The sequence below is a fragment of the Harpia harpyja genome, chromosome 1 (genome assembly GCF_026419915.1).
Source record: "Harpia harpyja isolate bHarHar1 chromosome 1, bHarHar1 primary haplotype, whole genome shotgun sequence".
Classification (NCBI taxonomy): Eukaryota; Metazoa; Chordata; class Aves; order Accipitriformes; family Accipitridae; genus Harpia; species Harpia harpyja.
The window spans coordinates 47,867,311-47,891,102 of NC_068940.1; the positions used below are offsets into that span (position 1 = coordinate 47,867,311).

Genomic DNA, 23,792 nt, shown 5'->3' on the forward strand with positions numbered 1-23,792 from the left:
GGGGGGGGGGGAGGCTTTGCTCCAGGGGGTGGGTTAAGGAGCGGTTTGAAACCGGCGAAGTGCGTTAGGGCCCCAGTTAGCCCCGGCTTCCCCCGGGGAGGGGGCTGGGCTGGGCCAGGGGTTCCCTCAGCTCGGGGCGAGACGGGGGCGGCCTGGCGGGGCCGTGACTCAGCCCGCTCCGGGCAGTTAATGTTTTACCGAGCTGCGTACGTGACTGCTACCTGTCCTGGCTCGGCGCTCCCGCCGGGGGGAGAGGCGGAGCGAGGGCCGGCGGGATGAGCTCCCCGCCGCCTCCCGTCCCCCCGTTCTCCTGTAGATGCTGGGAGACGGCTCAAATCGTGGCACCCGTTATCTACTGTGAGTCGTGCGTGTTTAGTGCGTTCAGACAGGGAAGTGAGAGAAAAAATTATCTCTTTACCTACCTTCTGTTCTTGCCGGGCAGCGGCGCCTTGAACTCTCACGGGTACAACTTGTACACAAACAGCCTGATGGCCCCAGGGCATAAGTCCACCCTTGGTTTAAGTTTTCTCTGTGTGTCTCTTCCCTTCTTTCATAATGCTTGACTGCTTCGTGTGGCCTGCAAGGCAGAAGAATTTTATGGTCTGTATTTCATAGGTGTTTTATGCTCTAATTTTATTTTTTTTAACCCTTGAAACAGGAGATGTTGTTGCCCAGCTGGGCTGCACATACAGTTGCTTTGCTGTGACAAGAGCAGATAGATACGATGTTGAATTTGCAGTGAGTCTTTCCACAGAGCGGTCTTAGTCTTTACAAAAATTACCAAAACAGTAATGAATGTGATGGTGGTTGTTACACAAGAATTGGTCTGACATGAATGCATTTCATACAAGGTAGCAGAGAGTTAAATTAATCTTTATTAATGTTTCAGGAAATAAAACAAGCATTGTAACATGTAAAACAACCTCCTACCAACAGAGGCTGAAGCACAAGTGCAAGAACTCATTGTAGGTGTTCTTCCATCACTTTTTCTGAAAGACCTGCATGGTTTTGTAATGCATCCTTTCTCCTCAGGCTGTCTAGGGGCTGTTCACATGTGGATGTTTGCTGGATCAGTTCCTGTGAAGTAATTAGATCATCTAGCTTGCAAGGTTTGCAGTATTTATCTGTCACTTTCTTGTCAAAGACCATTAGGAGATGAGTGTTATTTGGGTGTCTGTAGGAGGAAGAGCGCATTTTTGCCCTCACCTTGTTGTTGGCTTCTTGGACAAGACAGGTTGGAGACAAAAGCAGAGGTAGCTTTTGTAGCTTATGTTCTTCTCTTGGGGTCTGTATTTCTTTTCTTGTAACATTATGCAGTGTTGATGCAAAGCTACAAAAAAAAAAAAAAACACCACCACCAAAATATAAATTAGTAGCAGTGAATTTTATCTTGCTGCCAGTAAAATGTAGACATATGTTTTCAGGTATTGTCAAAAATTGGGTTGGAATACCTCTGAACCAAAGTCTTTAAGTACCTCAAGAAATTAACTGGAGAAGTTGCAGAGGAAGCCGGTTGGGGAAGGGGAGGGGGTAGCTGTGTGACAAGGAGAACAACTGCAGGAATGTAATGACAATTGGTAGAACCAAAACCAGCCAGACTTCCTAAGGGAAATCTAACCAGAAATCTAATTTTAAATATATCCTACTTCTGACTTAGCAGATTTGTTACTGAACTATAAAAATAATTTCCTAAAAGAACTGGAGATAGGGAGCTGCACAGCTATAGCCTAATGAGTTTGACATCAGTAGTGTGCGAGGCTCTAGAGAATTTGTGAAGGAAAGAATTAATTAACAACATGAAACTAAGTAGACTGAGTCCTGTGGGCATTCACTAAAGATAGATCATGCCTGACTGACCTGCATCTTTTGTAAGAATAAATGATTGATTTACTTTCTCTGTAAAAGAAACAGAGTAGCTTGAATCTGCCTGGAACTTGATAATGGATCACACAGCACTAAAAAAAAAAAAAAGTTTGGGTTTTTGTTTTTTTTAAGGTGGAGATACTGGAGAATTAGTACAAGAGCTGGTACTTGGGTAAGAAACAGTATGAAGGAGAAGCAGCAGCAACAGATTTGTGTCAGAAGAGGAACTGCTGGCCTGAAAAGTGCTTGCACTGAATTTGGGCCCGCATAAGTGGAGCTGGGATTTACACACTAAAATCTAACTCTGATGAGCAAACTTGAGGAATCAGTGTTACAAAGGAAGACTGGAACATTGTGCAAGAGCTGGATGATAAGGAATGCTGAAATGGTAGAAATGGGGTGCATTATAAAGTCATGCAATAGGAATGAATAACAACAGTATAGGCTTGGGAATTAACATGAGGAGACCTCTGGAAGAGAAAAAAGACTGCATATGATCAAGGATAAGTCACAGAACTGGTGTGATTTGGGGGCAAGAGTGGCAACAAATGTAGTCCTATAGTGTAATAATATGTTTATTGATATATAAAAATTCTGATCCACCTTTCAGAAAAATGGATTTGGATTCTCTCTGTCACTTCTAGGAACAGATGAGGTAGTCCTTGGGCAGTCTGTTTTCAAGGAGGACATAGAAGACCTTGCCTAGGTAGGCTAACAAAATGGATTTTGAGGCTGTATTCATATGAAGACTGTAAGCCACCTCTGCAAATATGGGAACATTCTCCCCTTTTCCTCTCCTGCCTCTTCACCACTGGAAAGCAGAGGCAGTTGTGTGGGAAGCTGAAACGGGGAGCTGAAGTGACCAAACAATAAGCCTTGTTTTGGTGGGTTGATTTTGAGCTGGTTGGTTCACAGATTCTCTTTGCTGAGCGGACGTCTGCAGAAGACAGCTACATGGGCACAAGGAGAAGACCAGTAAGGGGGTGGAAAAGAGTCTCTTGAAAGTGGCAATCTGGGACTTCTCTTTTTGCTTGTCATGTTTGCTCATGGTGTTTGGAGCATTCATTGAACCACTGCATTACACACAATTGTATTCCAGGAGGCTGTTGGAAAGTGAAAAATAAGGAAGACAAAACAACCATTTAAATCTAATAGACAGTGTTGGCACAAGAACCAGTGGATACGAACCATCTGCAGGCATGCCGTAGACTGCATATGAGAAACTACTAATTGCAGAAAGGCAAAGTTCCAAAGCACCTTTCAAATGGCAGTAATTCAGAGTGAATCTGGAGAGCTTCAGATCGAGAGATCCTACAGCTAGCCTGCCTGTCATAACAGGAATTTCCCTGGTTTGCCTGAGAAGGCTTCTTTCAGGTTCTGTGTTTCCAACTCTGTTTTCTCTGTAGTCTTACTAGGTAATGCATGTGGAATTAGATATTTTAATGGATTTCTTGATGCTAGGTGTTTTCATTAGCTGACTTCCTCTCTGAAGCTTCATCATCTGAAGTGTACAGCTCTTCCTGTTGGTTAACTTACAGTATAAGAAATGTTTAGCCCATAGAGCGCTTTTATGTGCAGTTTGGAAATGTATAGGAACATCTTTTTCTTGCATAGACTTGAAAAACAATCTATATGCATTTGTTTACAAAAGAGAAGGAGAGTCAGGGAATTGGTCCATTTCTGTGTGCCTTTTGATAGCACGAGCACGATGATTGTTTCACATGCTACTTCCAAGGGCCTACTGCTGGACTGTGGGTCTTCTTGCTAGGTGAAGTAGGATTATGCAGGAAACATAGTGAAGGTTTACCATATGTATGTTGTTTAGTCTGAGGATGCAGTTTCTTGGGCAGTTGTTAAAAACTTAGGGCTGCTGCTCACTGTTAGCAAGGCTTTGCGCTGTGTGAAAGCACCATGTTGCATTTTCAGACTAAAAATTGTGAACACATTAGAAGGGGTTTTCTCTAACAAGTACGGAGTAAGCTTTTGGAGAAGTTGTAGGCTTTTGTTTGTTTACACAAGCAGATTGCCAGCCTGCTTCTTTGGGCCTCTTAGTTACTGACTTGGACTGTAATACCAATGAGATAATAAAAAAGTTCTGGTTGCTGTATCTCTTTACCAACAAGAAGAGGTAGTTATGGCAGAGTGCTTGGAGAATGGGAGGAGAAGCTTGGATAGAAACGAGGTCCACCTGGTGCTTGACACGCTCTCAGCAGGTCCGTTAAAGAAGGGAATGACAATTGGGGTGAAACAGGCATCATGATGGGTTTCTTTGCTTTGTATGTATCGGCTGACTTGTTACGGGAATCCTCCTCAGTGCATAATTAAGTAGCACTCTGTGTGTAATTAAGTAGTCCCAAAATGGGCAGAGCTCATGGGTAGTATTCATTCAATCATGATTTTCATTCATCTGAAATGAAACGACAAACATTTCATTAGTATTCCTCCCAAAATTGCTTTTTTTGATACCTGTTTGCTGCTGGAAAGAGGAGTAGCCTTAGGTGAAAGGAACAGTAAACACAGCTCTTTGTTGTATGTAGTTGCTCATACTCTTGTCCATTAATGCAAAACACACGGTTTTGGTGTGGTATGAGTTTGTACATGCTTCTCGGGCTCTATGGGACTCGGGTCACGAAAGCGTTGGAGCATAAATTAAAAATAAGGGAGGACTGCCACAGAAATGGTGTGATCTGTTTTGGAGTATCTGTAGCTGGTTGTCTCAATAGTTACTGCAGCAGGTTATTGGTCCGTCTCCCTGCTTCTTATGTTCTGTCGATCTCCTGCTTCAGTATAGGATGGTAAGACTTGGATTTTGGGGCTGTTTGTGCCCTTCTTCTGTAGAGGCTGATAACAAATTCCTCAGTAGTTTGCAGGATCTGTACTAGTTAGTGGCTAGTGATTTTGGAGCAAATAAAGGGAAAGGGTTTGGGGGTTTTGGTTTTTTTTTTCAGAATCATGAAATGGTTCCTCTCGTTACAAGTGAGCAATAAAGTACTTAATTTGCCTTACAACCTTTTAATTTTTGAAAGCATTAAATAGTGTGGAAAGTCCTTATCTACCTTATGATAGAGGTCTTTAGCAAAAATGTAACCTAAACAGAGCTTGACTAGTAGATGCAAGTTGTGTGTTGAAAAATACATGGAGAGACCTTGGCTTTATGGTGAAGGTGGAAGGCTGAGAGTCATGAGGTGTAGTTCTCCACTACTGATCCTCTGTGCCACGATCCTCGTTTGAGCTCTCTGTCTCCAAGCTTTATTTACATGGGGAGGCAGACAGCTAATAGTCTCTGAGGGTGTAGGAGGGCTTAAAATATCCCAAGTACTCTAAAAATCATTCATTTTTAAGGCAAAGTTAAAATGAGAACTGATTTATTTGAAAAGGAGAGGAAGGGAAGTGTCAGCAAAGCTGGAAGAACTTGCAGGTAAGAGAGCTACGCACAAGTCAATGTAAGCCCCCTGGCTGGTTGTTGGAGGAACCAGATGCCACCTTTACTACTGTACTGCCTGACCTGGCATAAGAATCCCCATCTTCTCCTGATGCTGCGAGGCTTTGAGGCTATTACACCTGAGTAAACTCAGGCCCTGGGTCACCACCACTCAGACCATACATAATCTCACTTCACTGGGGCAAGGCCCAGCTTTTCTGCACTCAGTGTCCTGAGCAGCTCTGCAGATCACCTCTGACCTTGTACAGTGGGTGACCATTGTCTCGCATATCCTCTCAAGGGCTTGAATGTATTCCCAATTGCTCTTGACTTTCTTAAACATGTACATTTCTTTACTGTGTTGTGGAAAAAAATTAAAAGTGTGGGAAGTGGGGAAAGTGCTGTGTGTGTCCTGGACTGCTCGCGTTGCTGGTCACTTTTGTTTGCTTGGGATCCTTGTTCTGTAAAATAACGGCAGCTGATCTTGACCCACTTGTCTGTACACCAGTGGAGAATGACATTTCAAACCTGGTGTCACAGACATAGGAGTGGATTATGGTAAATACAGAAAGGCATATTCCTGTGGAATCCCAAAGTTTCTCCTAAGGACCTTCAAGGTACTTTAACTTTTTGATATAAATTTGATGTTTGCTTTCTCCAAAGTAGTGTCTGAGTTGCCTGTCTGTGTGGGTATGTTTTTGTGTGGACTGTGTTTGAAGACCAATCCCCCTGTCTTGCCTGATCATAGATTTTCTTCCTGGCATGCAAAGGAAACTTAAGATCAGGAATGAACCAGCTGATAGCTAAGTTTTAGTGAAGAGCCTGAATGCGATCTTTGAGAGGGAAGAATGCCCTTTAAGACATCTTCCCTTCCTGAACTGTGGATGTGCTCTTCCTGTCATCTGAGAGCTTCAAGTACTTGAGCTCTGGAAGGTAATGCTTGTTGCAATTTGCAGAAATCAGCAGGTAACATGGCCTGAGCAAGCTGTGCGTGTGGCCTTTTTTACTTATGCCTAGGGAGCGTGTGTCTTCAAGCAGCATTGTTGGCAAGTTAGGCTTGACTTTGCAGAATTAGGAGTTGTCTAAGGAACGAGCGAGTTCAGTCTGCTCTTTTTATCAACTCTTTTGAGAACTGCCTACATTTCCAGGTCTCCTGTGCCCTAGAGTGTAGCACTTGTTTCCAAGAGGGAAATACTGAAGTCGCTCTCTTCAGTAGATTCCACAGGCAGCCTTTCTGGACGCATCTTTCTTTTCTTTTGTTAAGGGGAACACTTCTAGCCTGTCTCAGTCCTTGTTTGTTTGCTGTCTTTCTTCTAACACTCTGCTTTACTGGAGAATTACTTTTTTCTCTTCTTGATCTCTGCCAACCCAGTAATTGGTGTGATTCTGTTAGATGTGCTTGACACTCTTAACCACGTAAGTGAAATGTATGCTTTGTTGTCTTAAAAGTCCTTGTGTCTTTGTTTTGGGGGAGCACAGTAGGCAGGTATTACGCAATAGGTAATCTTCTCTAGTGATTAAACAAGATCTTGTTAAAAGAACAACAGAAAGAAAAAACAACTCGAAAAGGAACTAGGCTGGAATCAAGCCGAAGGGCTTTGCTCCCGGCTCTATTGATGATAACCTGTAAACATTAGCACAACTCCTCTGGTTTTGTTCCCTGCTTGTAATAATATTATATAAGCATTTTAAAGGACTGTTATGAGCATGAAATCTCTTGATGAAGTTAATCATAGAATACATCGAGTGTCAAAGATTAGCCCGTTGTCTAAAATACATGGATTTGCTTATGTTCAACAGGTTGAAACTTTGAAAGAAGCTTTTAGCTCTTATTAGAAAGGCTACTCAAATTAGCATGGGATGCTAATTGCTTTAAATACACAATGCACTGCTGAGTACACAGTGTACTTGCTGTCTCACACTTCCGTAAACAATACCACAGATTCTGATCTCATGTGTAGAATTAAGGATGGGTTCCACTCTTTGCACATGTCTATGTAATCCACCTATTTAGTATTTTGTGTTCATTGTTCACGAAAAACTCCCAGGTATGGTGGATTTTTGTTTGTTTGTTTTGTTTCTTTGTTTAGTTTTTCAAGCTTTGAAGAGTGCTGTGCTTTGATAATCTTGCAGTTGCTTCCCTGAAGTCCTGGACAGGAAGTAAAGTATTTCTTTGAAGGATGCCATACTGGATATTTTCTCCATAGTTGCCCTGATGGGTGAATTGAGAGAAGGTTCCTAAATACCTATTTGCAGTTATGTAACACTTTCCATAGTCATCATCCTTGACCCTCATCTTATGATCTCTCAGGTTTTTGTATGTGTCATAACATTCGAGTAGTTATTTAAACATTCTGTACTGGGAGTCTTGACCTTTCTCTTTAATAAATGAATGAATGCTAAATCAGTAAAATACATATTTCTGTACCTTTGTTGCACCTTTCATCTACCTATTTCAGAATGCTTTCAAATAGTAACTTGGGCTCTCAGTGCTTGTGTAAAGGTGGCAGCGTAATTTACATACATATATAATAGAGGGAGCTTCAAAGCTGTAAAATCACTGAACAGAGGTCACTCACATTGGAGTAAATTGGAACTTGCAAGGCTCAACTTTGTGTTCCCTGTTCTATTATTGCCTTATTTTATGATAAATCTCTACTTTTGGTAATCCATCCCATAGCTTGTATGTAGTGCTGAACTATTACACCTAGGCAGGCATCTTTCTTAAAGCACTCTTAGAAGGCTGTGGATACAAGATGTGAAAGCAAGTTCCTTGCCTGCTCTGACATGCTGGGAGACAGGGCACAGGGCTGCCTGCTTCATTGGGGTTACCTAGAGCAGAGCATGTTCTGTACTTCATGATGTTACTGTGTTTGTGTAGCTTCTCAGCCTCATACTTGGTAGCAAGCTGTATTTGTCCACTCTCAGGAGTAAATCTAATGTTGAAACTTGTAAGGAAGGAACATGTTCACCAAGAGCCATTCTGGGACCATCAGACATCCAGTGGTAAAGAACCGGAATGCTTGCTGGCTCATAAGACAAGGCAATTGCTCGCTTGGACTGCCTCAGTTCAGCAATATATGCCATATGAGTTACGCACAATGGCTGTTTCTAAACTGACAAGCAGATGCGCTTTAAAGCGTGTCTACAGTCCTGGTCCTCCATTGTTCCCAGGAGAAGGAGGATTCACTGTACCATTTGACAACTCCCTGGCAGCTGGCATGGGCTCCTTCCCGTTGGGAACCAGTCTATACTAGTGGCTGTGCTGGGCAGATGTCTGTTGGGAGTAGAGCTGAGGGTTGCCCTCTCCTGTTTCATTAAGGAAACTGCCCTCTCTGGTACCTTGTATCTTCTTGAGAGTTCACACTGTATGAATTCGAACTTACTTCCTGCAAGACCACGAAGTCTTTCTTGTCTTGAGGGCACAGAGTTCCCTAGCAAGTCCCCTAGGTTGGAATAGTTGCAGTAGTATCATGTTATTCTCCGGGGGGGGATTGTTACTTACTTTCTTTGAGGAGACTGATGGGAGCAAAAGTTCCAAAGCACAGGATTTATGTCTGGCTTGAAGTGTATGACTATAAAAATAAAGTGTTAAGTAATTGGAAAGAGTGTCTAAAATGCATACTGGCATGACTTTGAAAACAAATACAAAAGTTTCAGTGTTTCAGATTATTTTATCTTTTAAGGGCCTAAGAGTCAAAACTTTACTGACATAGTTGGAGTTTTTGAAGCAAACTTGAATGGTTATATTGTGCATCTATAGCAATACAAATGGTGTCTTTGAACTTGTGGAAGTGGCCGCTCTATAGCTTTAGCGATACAGGAATGTGTGGAAGTTCCAGTTTCGTTCTAAATATTTCAGATATTTTTAGAGATTTGAGATTAAATCCTCTCTCCATTGAATCGATGGAAAAATTTATTTCAGTCCAGATTTTTTTTCATTTCTAGTCTGAAGAGATATCTTCCAAAATACCTGTAGTAAAGAGGAGAGTTTATATTGTGACTGTGCTAAGTAAGAGGAGTTAACTTTTAAGTGGAGTAGTTCAAACATGATAGTAGATGGAGTGTGGAGAATGGGGAGTTTATACTGACTTGCCAGCACATTTTAAATTATCACTGTTTAGTGTTCACTGAGGATCTTGCTGTGATTGCTATCACTTAACACTTTTCACAGAAAATGAAAACAACTTCACCTGAGTATGAAGTTCACCAAAAATTAATGCCAACTACCTGTCTAATGTTTGAGTGTGATAGTTTAGGTGGACATGCACATATATTTTGGAAATTCCTCTTTTATCAATGTCCTTTTTTAACCTCTCTTCTGATTGTGTACTTGTAATTTAGTAGAAGACCATATCAATGCATTTTTTTTAAAGAAAAACTATCATGTTAGTTCCTAAATGTAGGAACTGAAATACATTTTTCCTTGCCTGCGCTCATCCTTTCTTTACTGTGAGTTAATGAATGTCTGGTAAATTTATTCTGGCTAGGAAGTCCCTTTAAAGACAAGGAACCAAAACAGATTGCCTGGACTTTTTTTTTCACTCCACAAACAAGATCGGACTGTGTATCAGTAGGTGCTTTGCATCCAAAGTGTTAGATTCAGTACAAACCGCGTGTAAAAGGCTAGTTAACGTAGCAGAATTACATAAAAATAAAAATATCAGTTCCAGAAATTCAGTTGTACTTCAGTTTAGGGAGTTTTTTTAAATTATATTTTATTTTAACTTTGTGTAGTGAAGAGCACAGTTATTTATTTCTCCACTAAATCACAATATTCTGTATTGATTTTAGTTCTGAAATCAATCAAGAGCTATCTGCTCACAGAACAAGACAATCTGAACAGGCAGAAAGCATTGCCATCAAAACCCCTTGACAGGCATAATCAGTATTTGCAGCTGTAATGAAGATTCCTGACACTTGGAAAAGTAAGAAATGATTGGAGATTCTAGTTCATGTTTTATGTAGTTTATTCTGCAGTCTCTGAGGAGTTCAGCTTTGAATTTGAATTTCATTTTGTTGAGGAGTCTTTTTTTTAATTCATTTGAGGAGACAAAAACCTGTAAAATCTGTTCTGGCAGTCAGCTCTGAAAACTTGCATGTATTTCTTTGTTCCTATTGACTACTGAGCTTTATTAAAAGACTTTATTTCTCATTTGCAGGCATTCTTTGTAATACATATATGTATTAATGACAAACAGGGAAATTGAAGTGCATTTTTGTGCATGCACATGCATATATGTATGGATTTACATAAAACTCTATTGTGTTTAAATAAAAAATGAGCTCCTCTTCCTTCATTCTGTGAAGAGGGAGAAAAAGAGCTGTAAGACAGGTCTTTTCTGTAGTCCCATTCCCCTGTCATGGTTGGTCTTGAGTTTAAAGTAGAAGGTGAGGGAAAAAAAAAACCAACCTTTTCTTTTTTTTTTTTTTTTTTTTAAGTTGCCTTAACTAGGAATACTATACTGTAGAGTTTGCACACACAGGCTGAGAGAAGAATTTTACTGAAGCTCCAGTTGTTCAGAAACTCAGAAGTGATAGAACTGAGATTCTCCCTACCCCATTATTATCACTTTTGTACATGTGCACTGCTCAGTTTCAAGATTTTCAAGAACTGTGGGGTTTTGGCCTTTTTTTTTTTTTTAATTAGGCTACTCAATGTTCTTATAATACTTTGGTTTTGAAATAATGTTTTTTCTATGCAAAGGATTCCAGCTGCAATTGATGCAAGTCTGCAAATTGAGCTGTAGAAATCAGGCAGAACATCTAGAAGGTAAGGAACAGTTAGGGTGAGTTTCATCTGCATTAATTCAGTCATCTGCAAGTTAGACTTGGAAGTCTGAGCTAGCTGTCTTCAGAGACAGTGGAAAGAAACAGATCAGATGAATCATCCTCTGCAGGTGTCTGTTTTCTCTGACTATGCAGAATCTTCCTTAGGATCTTGCTCAGAGATCTTGCTTTTTGACATGTAGTCAGCTGATTTGAATCCCACCTGCAGTGACTACTTGTGAAAAAGTTTGACTCAACTCTTTGAAATGAAATCACTGGGAACTCTTAAGTCAGAGGAGGGGTGGAAGGAAGTTATTCAGGGTGTCCATGCTGTGCTTGCTGCTGGATTGTCCTTTTTTTTTCTTCCTGCTTGTCCTGGTTTCAGCTGGGATAGAGTTAACTGTCTTCCTAGTAGCTGGTACGGTGCTATGTTTTGAGTTCAGAGCGAAGAATGTTGATAACACTGATGTTTTCAGTTGTTGCTCAGTAGTGTTTAGACTAATGTCAAGGATTTTTCAGCTTCTCATGCCCAGCCAGTGAGAAAGCTGGAGGGGCACAAGGAGTTGGCACAGGACACAGCCAGGGCACCTGACCCAAACTGGCCAACGGGGTATTCCATACCATGTGATGTCCCATCCAGTACAGAAACGGGGAAGTGGGGGGCAGGGATTCGCCGCTCGGGGGACTGGCTGGGTGTCGGTCGGCGGGTGGTGAGCAATTGCACTGCGTATCATTTGTACATTCCAATCCTTTCATTATTGCTGTTGTCATTTTATTAGTGTTATCATTATCATTATTAGTTTCTTCTTTTCTGTTCTATTAAACCGTTCTTATCTCAACCCACGGGTTTTGCTTCTTTTCCCAATTTTCTCCCCCATCCCACTGGGTGGGGGGGGAGTGAGTGAGCGGCTGCGTGGTGTTTAGTTGCTGGCTGGGGTTAAACCACGACACTGCTTCTTTGTTGCTTCCACGCTTTCAGCCTCTGCAATATGAGGCGGTACTTCTACAAGCAGTGATCTATTAACTACACAAACATGATTCCTCCTTAGAAACCAGGCTCCTTCTTACATGGACTCTCTTGGGGTGGGGGAGGAATAGTATGTCATAATGCAAATCAGGTCTATCATAAAGTATATCTGTAAAGTAGATTATTTAGGGCCACTTAAGCAATCTTAATTCTGCTTTATCTGAGTTTTGTGATATTTTTTCACTTATACACACACGTGCATACAGAAATTTCTATATTGGAACACGAATTTTTGAAAGAAGCAGTCTAATATAAAACAAGATTATCATCAGTGTCACTAATGCCTGTTCAGTTTGTCGAATTGGGAACAGTCAGAGCCTGCAGAAATCCCTGTTGCTGGCAGTATCTGATAGCAGCTGAGGTGTTGATGGCATGTTGTGAGCTAGAACAAAGTCGTTCTTCAGGAAATTTCATGCTGTCAAAAGAACACAGGAGCCAGGTCTCTCAGCTTTATTCTGGACTTTTAAAAGGAGTATTCCTTAGTGAATACATGTTTTTTCATATAGATTGAATTGTCCTACCCTTCTTTCCTTTTAAATGTGTCTCCTAATTCATTATTTTGGTTGGAATGGAAAATACAATCATAATTCTGTAAGTGCTTGGAAGCAATGATGTCTTAGATCCTTACTTGCAGTATTTCCCTGTCAGGAATGACACTTTGAAGGTATTCACTGAAATCTAATGCACCCAGGGTTTCCTCTGTATTCGATGGAAAGAAGCTCCTGCAGAGGGCGAATCCAAACCCCTCTCTGTTGGCCATGCAGTGAAGTAAAACACCTGATTCAGGACTTTAGTGTAGATGCCCCTTGACTATCTATGTTTTAAAACTTATGAACTGTGCTTTATTTACTGCTGAGGTTACTCCTCCTGTGAGAATCCAGTAATAATTCTGTAAACAGTGTTTTCAGCCAGCCAGTTTGAATCTGGACAGTATCAGATTGTATGATACAATCCTCTTCTGTATTGCAGATATTTACATGAAGCTTCTAACATTTTAATTTTCTTATAATCTGTGATTTGAAAAGGATAGCAGGGAATTCTCAGGATTTGGGTACTAAATGCAAGCAGTTTCTCTGCTCTCTGTATGGATGCTAATTCCAGTGTTTGTCTCGCTTTTGGAAGTCAGATGTTCTTCTGTTTTGCTTAATGGCATATTTTGTTTAAAAGGCTTTATGGATTCTTGATAACTAACTACAAGTCAGGGTCTGGATTCCCTCCTCTTTCCCCTGCCAAAATTAATCCTTTTTCTATTGCATGTCTTTTTTTCTACCCCCTTGTATAAATTATTCTTTGCGCCTTACTTACCTTTAGCTCAGGGCTTTGGTCTTTCACCAGACCTTTATTGTCTGTGGATATTTTCAAGATCTCTTTTATAATATGAGGAATAAGAAAACTTGAAATTGATACAGCAAGTAGCAAGGCTGATTTCTTGTTTTCTGGTCCTTTGTGCTTTTTTCCAAGTTGGCAACAGTTGTAGGAAGACTGACACCGTGTGGTAAGGTGAAGAATTTCACTTTTCTTGATTTATTTCCCATGTCTTCTAGAGTACTCTCGTCCTTTACAGTATTTTTATTTTATCATCCATCAAATGTTAATATTTTCTGTGTGCTTGCTTTGTCCTGCGTTTTTATTTTCATGTATATGTTTTACAGCTCACTAGTTTATTGCTAAATGTCCTTCAAGAGAAGTTGCAGTATCTTTGAACAGTTTCTTTTGCTGATAAATTTGTGGTTAGATTTTGGTCAGTAATTTTATAAATGCACGTATGGAAAAAAGAGTTGGTGAAAGTGGCTGGAAACCCAGAGGGGTCTCCATAGGAAAAGAAGATGAAACAATAGTACTGTGAAGATACTGATTATGAAGATCTGTGGTAGACATGCAGTGCAGTGCAAGGAATAGAAAGTTTGTCCCTCTTACTGGGAAAAAGAGGTAAATGGCAAATAAATGAAAGGTGAAACTGAAAGGCAGAATTTCTTGAGGAAAGGAAAAGGAGGTACTTTAGGCCAATGTGTAGAACTCATTGCAGCCAAGGGCATAAAAATACTTAAAAGTGGTATTTTGCTGTCACTATAGTTTCTGAGATTATTCAACATCCAGTAGGGTAAAATAGAGGCTTGCTGTATTGGGTTTGTATGGCAAGGTTTTGGTAGTGGGGGAGCTACAGGGGTGTGGCTTCTGTGAGAAGCTGCTAGAAGCTTCCCCCATGTCCGACAGAGCCAATGCCAGCCGGCTCCAAGGCGGACCCGCCGCTGGCCAAGGCCAAGCCCATCAGCGACAGTGCTAGCGCCTCTGGGATAACAGATTTAAGAAGGGGAAAAACATTGCTGCGCAACAGAAACTGCAGCCAGAGAGAGGCATGAGAACACGTGAGAGAAACAGCCCTGCAGACACCCAGGTCAGTGAAGAAGGAGGGGGAGGAGGTGCTCCAGGTGCCGGAGCAGAGATTCCCCTGCAGCCCATGGGGAAGACCATGGTGAGGCAGGCTGTCCCCCTGCAGCCCATGGAGGTCCACAGTGGAGTAGATATCCACCTGCAGTGCATGGAGGACCCCACACGGGAGCAGTTGGATGCCCAAAGGAGGCTGTGACCCCATGGTAAACCTACGCTGGAGCAGGCTTCTGGCAGGATCTGTGGCCCCATGCATAGAGGAGCCCACGCTGGAGCAGGTTTGCTGGCAGGACTTGTGACCCTGTGGGGGACCCATGCTGGAGCAGTCTGTTCCTGAAGGACTGCACCCTGTGGAAGGGATCCACGCTGGAGCAGTTCGTGAAGAACTGCAGCCTGTGGGAAGGGCTCACGTTGGAGAAGTTCATGGAGGACTGTCTCCTGTGGGAGGGACCCCACGCTGGAGCAGGGGAAGAGTGTGAGGAGTCCTGCCCCTTACGAGGAAGGAGCGGGAGAGACAATGTGTGATGAACTGACCTCATCCCCATTCCCTGTCCCCCTGTGCTGCTGGGGGGGAAGGGGGTAGAGAATTTGGGAGTGAAGTTGTGCCTGGGAAGAAGGGAGGGGTGGGGGGAAGGTGTTTTAAGCTTTGGGTTTATTTCTCATTACCCTACTTTGATTGGGTTGTTAATAAATTAAATTAATTTTCCCCAAGTCAAGTCTGTTTTGCCTGTGATGGTAATTGGCTGAGTGATCTCTCCCTGTCCTTATCTTGACCCATGAGCCTTTTGTTATATTTTCTCTCCCCTGTCCAGCTGAGGAGTGGAGTGATAGAGCAGCTTTGGTGGGCACCTGATGTCCAGCCAGGGTCAACCCACCACACTTGCATGTGTTAGCATATTACCTAGTCATGAGCCCTGGAGGGGCTGAGAAGCCAAATCTGATTTCAGGATGTGTGTGCCCCAGCAATGATCTCTACTGACACTGCAGGTGCAGCAATGTGCTGCTGGCTATGTGCATACAGGGGTGAAGGTATTCAGCTGCTGAGTGATGTTTTCTGCTTAAAGATCTGTTTCATATTTCTCTGGAGGAAAAGGTACTAGCCTGGATGGAAGCACGGCAGAAGCCACATCTGCCCAGGGCCTGTCAGACCACACATGAGTCAGTCCATGGGTGCATTGGAGGAAGGGTAATGTGACGGAAAAGGACTTAACTGCAAGGTTCAAGCAAACGACTTATTTGAACTTCACTTGCAGACTTAACTGCAAGGTTCAAGCAAACGACTTATTTGAACTTCACTTGCAGACTTAACACGCCACTATTGCAGGTTTTACAGATACAATGGAGGAATGCACTATTGCAATTTTTTAAGGCAAGAGTAGTACATTATTACAACCACAAGCGATTCACAGACAACCACAAATACATTTACAAACTTAAAGCATAAACAATATTACCTCCAGGTAAGGGCTCTTAATCCCAGGGAAGTTACCTCAACCAGCATCCCGATCAAGGGGGGGGGGTGGTGCGTGTGTATGTGTGTTTCCTTCGCAAGCCAACTGTATAGTTGGAGAAGTGACTCCCCCCTTTCCAACCTGAATCTTAGAGTTTTTATCCCCTGACTTGTGGAATGGTGTGTATGACTATGTCCAAGTGAATTATGATATATGCCTAAATGGATTATGTATATCTGAGTGGAGTTTCCCCTTATCTTTCCTTTGTTGGTCTGTGATTGTTTGAATACACAAGGTTGTAATTTGAAATCGAAGCTGAAACCCTCCGGTTTGGGGTTTTTTTTTTACCTTGCTTCCTCAGCAACTGGATAGTGGTTGGATTGAGACTCAGGGCATACTATTTGTTAAGGGATTTCAAGGCTCAGTTCGGGTTTTGGTTCTTTGAATGGTGCAGCCACTGCCCTGTTTAGGGTTTATCAGACAACCCAGGGCTAAGCTGTCTACACAGCTCCCCGTGAGTCATCTCTGCAGAGAGACAGGGCCTCGAGGCAACCCAAGGCTGGGTCACTTTTGTAACCCCCCCCATGAGTTGCCTGTCTGCACTAGACTTGGTGAAACTCGTTTGTGATCTGTGAGCCGGACGATCCACACAAAGGGACAAGGAATGCTAGTAGGAAGAAAAACTTTGTTTTATACCATTGCTAAGGAAAAGGTGCTAGCTAGGCTGAATCACAGAGACTTGCTTGTTTGGTAACAGTGATGTATTCTCTCTGCCTCACTCTGTTCTTGTTCGTTTGTTTAGGTTGAATTTTCCTATCCTCCCCTAAAGCCTGGAGAAGGACATGACAGCCACGGTTTACCAGAGGAATGGAAATACTTGCCATTTCTCGCCTTACCAGATGGTGCTCACAACTATCAGGAAGGTAAGAAACAAGAGAGGAAGTTGTATGTACTACTTCTGCTGCAACCAACAATTCTTTTCACTGTTAGACTTCCCGTACTTTTTGTTTAAGCTGCAAAATACTTTGGCAATGATAAGTGCTTCAGAGTTTAAAGTGAAAGTAGACCATAAAGGTGTACCTCCTACATCAAGAAATCGGATGTCAATAAAAGCTTAAGGGTTACATATCACTTGTGTGTAGTCCTAGTGCAAAGTAAGGCTACTGGCTTTCTCAGAAATTCTTTGAAAGGGGAATAAACTCTTGAGTAAAACCTTAATCCAGTTTTGAGGTAAGGGAAAAATAAAATTCTAAAATTCGGCTTTGTAATGATTTTTTTTTTTTCCCCTCCACTAATTTAGAGATTCTTAGAGTGATCTACAAGTCATTCAATGTCTGTAGAATGACATATTTTGAAAACCAGCAAATGTAAAGGGTAGGAACAGGAGCTTTAGTGTATTTGTCAGCAGAATGAAGATAGAATGATTCCTTTGCCGTGTAGTTACCAGCAAGTTCACTGCAGTCATTTTTTTTTAGTATTGCATTTATTTCTTTGTTTATTTAATAGCAGTTCAGTTTCACTGTGACATTTATATGCATATTCAGTTGTTTCATCTTTCTTTCTGCAGAGCAGTGAAGAAGGAAGTCACTTAAAATAGCAAAATCACAGAAACCCTTTAATGCTACTTTTAATAAGATTTTTTTTTTTTTTTAACTTGGTGTACTTAGCTTCCTAATTCTCCAGCTTCCAGAGACCTCATTTGGAAGCAAAGGAAGTCATATCAAAATAATCCCCTTCCTAGCAGCAATAAAAGTCTCTCTGACTCTGGTTTGGGTCATGATTTTTGTTCAATTTCTGTGTTGTTGAATACATAGTGAGAAGTAGGCTACATTCAAAGCTAGGAAAATCATATGCAGCTGCACTTCACTGTTCTTTCTTGGCTCAGTACCATCCCGGTTAATGCTTAGCTTTGAGCATTTTTATCACTGCACTAAAAGATTACCAATGTGTATTTTTTGGTAAGAAAAAAAGACTTGGCAACAAAACTGATAAATATCCTTGTGTTTTGTAGGCAAGAATACACATGAACTTGAAACAGGCGAATATGTTTCAGATAATAGTTATGTTACATTTACTGTAACTTTATTAGCTATCTATTTTTTGAGTTTTAAACTAATTCCCACTGATAGTTGCAGTTTTGCAAAGAGGATGACTAGATACAGGAAATAGTCTTAAAGGCTTTCTAAAAGCCTAGGTGATCTCCATAATATAATTAAACTTGTTCAAGGGAGCAAGCTTTGTTAAAAATAGTCCCTCTTTCTGTTAGACTTAATGCATGTGGGATTGTCTCTTCTGTTCATTTTGTTACTATGAAGCAAACAAAAAATTAATAGTTGGTTTCAAAATGGATTTCACTCATGTTTTGAAAGGCAAACAGTGGTAATCCTCTCCTTTACTTAGGATTTAGCAACTTTTTTGCGGTAGTAGCAAGTGCATGTGTATATGTATGTGTGTATATATCTCAAGCCATAAAAGCCTTTCTCTTGTCATGTTTTATAGAGATTTTTTTCTTTCATGTCACGCTTGCAAAGAGACAGTAATTATTTTGTGTGAGACTAGGATTCACAAATCCTTTTTGTTAGCATAGCAGTGCTGGTGCGTGGATATCTACCTTGGCAGTGGTAGCAGCTACTCTAATCCTTTAACAGTATGTGTCCTCCTTAGTGGTTTTTTTTTTCCCCCATCTTCATTGCATTTACCTTCTTAATGGCATCATGCTGCAACTGTACACCTTGCCTTATAGTGCCTTGTCTTTGCTGGTCCATACTGAATTGGGAAAGCATCTTGCAATTTGGAAACTAATTTGGGTGTGGGCATAGCTTTATAGGTGACTTTTTCTTTCTTTTTTTTAAAGTCTCAGAAAAATAAGTGTGCTAGTATTTTCAGCAGTAAACCTTTTATGAATAAGTGACGCTGAAAATAAAAATACTGAACTCTTGTTAGTGACTTATGAAACAGTCTTTTCTTTTTCATAGATACTGTGTTTTTCCATTTGCCACCGAGATACGGGGATCGAACCACAGTATATGGCGTCTCTTGCTATAGGCAGATTGAAGCGAAGGTAACTTTCCAAGTTGTGAATTATATTAATGAAATAATAGGCTTGATGCATTAACGACCCTAAAATTCACTGGCTTGCATTACACCAACAGTCAAACTGCATGATCAGCTTACATTAAAAGTCTATGAAAATGTGCACAGTAGGTAGCTACGGAACTTGAGAACTATTTCTTTCCCTTATGTCAGCAGGCATATTGTGGTCTTTTGAAATGTTCGAGGCAATTGAAAAATATGTTTTGGTTCTTGAGAGCTAATCCAGGCATCAGCACCAAGTAACAAATGAAGCTGACAGTCTGTCAGGTGGCCAAGTCATGTTTCCAGGAAGTAGGCCTCTTGGGTGGAAAAAGTTGAAATTTCTCCAGTGTGTGACCATGAAGAATTTTAGAGTATTTCCTGGGATCTGACCATGCAAGTGTAGGGATGTTTCTTTTCACCTACCTCCTTTGCCAAAAGTACACTTGCAGAGTAGACTAGAATCTTCCCATTCATTGTAGCTGCTTACCAATACTGAACTTTTAGCAGTAAAGCTGAAAAATTGTGTGCACCTGATCACACTGAGGAAATTATGTACTTGATCTACTAGAATCTGTCCATATTTTCAAAAGTAGTTATGGTAGTGTGATCTGTGCGCTTACAATTGAGAAGTTACTACAAATTCCTTTAAAAATTACTCCCTTTTCCAGTGAAGTGCCAAGAATCTGGAATGCCATGTGGGTTTGAGTTTTAAATGAGTCTTGTATTCAGATGTAAATTATGTACTCGGGTTTAGTGTTAATCATACATTGATTATATTTCAAGTTCCTGTTTATGCTATAGGAGAAATTTCACACATGCAGATTTTAATTCTGTTTCTTTTGAACTAAATCCATGTTGATTTCAGTTCACTCATTATCTTTGCAGCCAGTCTTAACTGTATTCTGTGATTTAGAGTCTTGCTCTATTTAACTATGCAATAACTTGGCTTTATTGTGCTCTTGATTCCAGTTTATGCTGTTTAGTAACCAATTAAGAAGATAAATAGATGTTTAAAATGAACTCTTTGGAACAAGTAGAATATAAAACAATGTGTTTTATATGACAGCTCTACCACTCTTTCCATCTGTCCCTTTTGATGTGTGGACTGCAATCCGCACACTTGCTGTTTTGTACAATTAAGTGAATCACTTGGCTGTCTTTCTGCCCCCATCCTTTGCAGGTCTGCTGTTAAGTGCTGGGACCATTTGGTCTGGCTGAGAATGTAGTTGATTCTGCAGATGATACCTCCTTTATTTTATGGGTGGCTCAAAGAAATTCCTTGAGTATAAAGCAAACAATTTCTAGGCAAAGACTTTTCAACCGGGTCCATTTTCACAGATAATGTTAGAGAAGAACGAGTGATGTGTTGTGGCTTCTCTTCTGTTACATTACCCTCACTTAAAATGCCACTGCCTTTTCCAGGGCTATTGCCTTTTTCTCATGCTAGTGTCTTTTAAACAGTCCTCTGCCTGTCATCACAGCTGTATTTGGATCTTTGCTGTGCACAGAGAGATAAGAACACAACTCTGACATATCAGTGTTATGGCTATTTTTACTAGGTAAGGGCATACTGTTGCATGGTTTGGGTATTCCACCATTGAAGACAGTTTTAGGATTTTATTTAAAAAGGGGGGTGGTATGTGGCAACTAGACCTGTGAAAGAATTCTTTTTGAAATTGTGTGTTGGTAAAAATACTGTAATACTTCTATTTCTTAGGCATTAAAAGTACGGCAAGCAGACATCACCCGAGAAACAGTACAGAAAAGTGTCTGTGTTCTCAGTCAGCTGGTAAGAATGCTTGTTTAACTCCAAAAACATTTTCAAACAACAGACTAAAAATCACTTGTTTTCCATATTCTTATTTGGAACTTTTGGCTCCAAACATCTCTCTCTAAATCATTGCAGAGGGTAACAAAATACTGAAGCAAAATTGAATTGGAAGGTTATGGCATTTGAGTGAGCTGCCTTGAATTGGTATCTCTTTGTAAAAGTAATTGTAAAAGTGTCTGCCTGTTGTCAGGGACCTGGATATCTATTTGCACTTTTGATTATTAAGTGCTACTAACTTTATTTCATGTAGTAGGATTGAGGGGTGTGGCCATTATAATAACTGGAGAGAGTGACTATTGACAACTGAAAGAGGTTTTAAGGTAGTCACACATACAGCATACTCTTGTTTTGAAGAAACATCTTGTATTTCTACCTATTTAGCAAAAGCTACTGGTCACCAGGCAGGGAACAGAAATTCTTTCTGTGCTTAAAGCTGAAGAAAGAACTATTACTGGAGCTGCACAAGCAGTGTTAAAGCAGGAAAGTACTTTTCCAGAAAGGTGTTCAGTGATGGTATGGTACGTGCAAATGGAAAGAAAACAGAATTATCATCATTTAAAATGAGCACAGGAGAAAGACGGTGCGAGTTAGTGACTAAGGACTGCCCCTCCACGAACTTTATGTGTAATAATGCGTCTATATTGCAAGATAAGAATGGGAGAAGATTAACATTCAAAATGAGTGGTTAAATAAGTTTTCTTCACTTGCTTTTGTGTTTGTTTTTTTTCCAAGCCTTTGTATGGGTTACTTCAGGCAAAGCTGCAACTCATTACACATGCATATTTTGAAGAAAAAGACTTCACGCAAATTTCAATTCTAAAGGTAAATTTTAAGCAATAGCCACACAGAACAAAGCTTTCAGTGTGTGGCTACAGACTTCAGTGTTTTTAATTATTGCTCAAATGTTCCATTTGCATAGGTCGTACAGTTATTCAGCTCTTGTAATAACTTGACGTGAACTAAATGAATGACCCTAATCTGACAGAGGGTCAGCTTTCTGATTTGTAATGAAACACAAGAATGAGCGTGATTGTCAGCCTGTATCTCCGTTGACTCCATTAGTAAAATTTTACTTTCTTTCTGGAACAAGACATTGAAATCCTTGAATAAGTGAATTTTATTTATTCTGAATTTTGTGTGACCATATGCCATTAATAGCTTCTGGATTTTTTTGCCTTTGTTCTAACTTTTACAGGAACTTTATGATCATATGAATAGTTCCCTGGGCAGTACTTTGCTAGAAGGGTCACAAGCTTATCTGGGTAAGTGACTTTTTTTGGACAAGCAGCAGAGATAATGTTATACTAATCAACACATTCCCTTCCTTAGCTAATTTATTCATGTGCATTAACAGATTAAGCACCAGAGGTCTGTGTGCCTGCACAGTATTCTGTTACGCATTTCTTTTATTAATGGATTTAAATAAATCTCAAATAAATGTAGTGTTGCTTTTATAATAGGAGTTAGTGGTAGGCTGAAAGCCATGTTACCTCTTGACCTAAGAGTCTGACAAGCAACTGATTGGCTGCTTTTGGGAAACAGTACCTTCTTAATTTTTAGATTGAACTATTTGATGGTGTGAGGTACTCAAGCTTTCATCTACCTGTTATTTGGGCTATCTCCCATTTGATTCTGACTCTTCCCTCTGTTTTCTGAATGCACAGTGTAGTATTTACTTCAGTGTTTCCATAATGCTGTGTGGCAGCCAACAGGAGTAACTCAGAGCGTGACTATTTACATTATTATTGTCTCCATTGTAGATTTACTCTTGCTCCTGCTCAAAAGAAAGAATTTGATACGAATTCTGCTATTGAAATAATCAGGTTCACATAGAATGCATAATGGCTGTCACCTCCCCCTGAAAGATGGTGACAAGAAGTAAGTTAGTATCTCTACTAGCTATTAAACTGTAGTAATTGCTCTCTTTTTGGTATCTCAGGTCTGTCTCCTCGGGATCTTGTTCTTCACTTTAGACACAAGGTAGGTGTTCTCTGTTAAATATATAAATTACAGCACTTATTTTGTGGAGTAAAATGCTTTGTGAGGAACTGAAAAATAAACAAGTCTAGACATACCTGAACTACAAGTAAGACGACTGTTTCCTAAGTACTTCTGGTTACAGCCTCCTGATTTCCCTTCCCCTTCTGCCTACATGACTTCAGTGAAAGTAAGTTCCAGACTGAGAAGTTTTGTCTGTCTGCTGGATTCCCTGGAGATTTCTAGGTTTGTGTAACATGTCTTTAGTCCTGTCCCATAGTGCAAGTGGTATCTCATTTATGGTCTTGTTTCTATTTCCTGCTTCTCGTCAGATGAATGTGATAGAAGAATATTGCTAAAGTCTGTGCAGGCACAACTTGGAGCATTTTTCCCTGTATCTTGTAATTTTTGCAGCTTCTGCCATCATAGAACCTGAGGGGACTTGCACCTCTCCTTCTTTTTCCTAATGACTATTGAAATTAAGTGCGTATCCTACAGCTAAGGTACAAATAGCATTTAGAATCTTTTATTAACTGAGAGGCGTCAAGGAAACAAATTCAGGAATCTGGGTTTCATGGTGTATTTTCGCCTGCTCAGTAGATTTTTGGGGTAGAACTCATTTTTGTTTAAATTCAGATGTCTGCCAGTCATGTGCCTGAAGCATCAGTGTTTTTCTTTGAGTGTAGAGAATCTGGACAGCCACTTCTGATCTAGATGCCTCATCTATAGATGCCTAAAATTAGGTGAGGTGAATGCTGTTCTTGGTATTTTGCTGAATTGTTTTCTGTATTTCTGTGGAGGAGCTCTTTTATGTTTATGCAGTTTACTGTTTTTTGAAATTCTGGAATTATACAACGTGTTCTTTCTGATAAGCTTTTTATGATTCAAATCAAACAATTCTTGTCTGTGCAAGTTTTTCTTTGTGCATCTCAAATGCTATATTAAAATGAGGGCTCAGGTGGAGAAAGGGTATTGGAACACTGGTTTTCA

The 23,792-nt window shown here is 40.6% G+C and overlaps 1 protein-coding gene across 2 annotated transcripts in view; it reads left to right on the forward strand.

The window, feature by feature from the left end:
• Positions 1-23,792, forward strand: part of AVL9 (AVL9 cell migration associated) — a 43,837-nt gene that overhangs the window by 463 nt on the left and 19,582 nt on the right. Inside the window, exons 2-8 of one of the 2 annotated variants that reach the window (XM_052792406.1) lie at positions 13,542-13,580; positions 16,722-16,842; positions 18,895-18,980; positions 20,712-20,783; positions 21,558-21,647; positions 22,021-22,087; positions 22,765-22,805. In XM_052792406.1, the coding sequence (XP_052648366.1) occupies positions 13,542-13,580; positions 16,722-16,842; positions 18,895-18,980; positions 20,712-20,783; positions 21,558-21,647; positions 22,021-22,087; positions 22,765-22,805 (516 nt within the window). The remainder of the gene's footprint in view (positions 1-13,541; positions 13,581-16,721; positions 16,843-18,894; positions 18,981-20,711; positions 20,784-21,557; positions 21,648-22,020; positions 22,088-22,764; positions 22,806-23,792) is intronic. The other variant, XM_052792416.1, reaches the window with a different exon arrangement.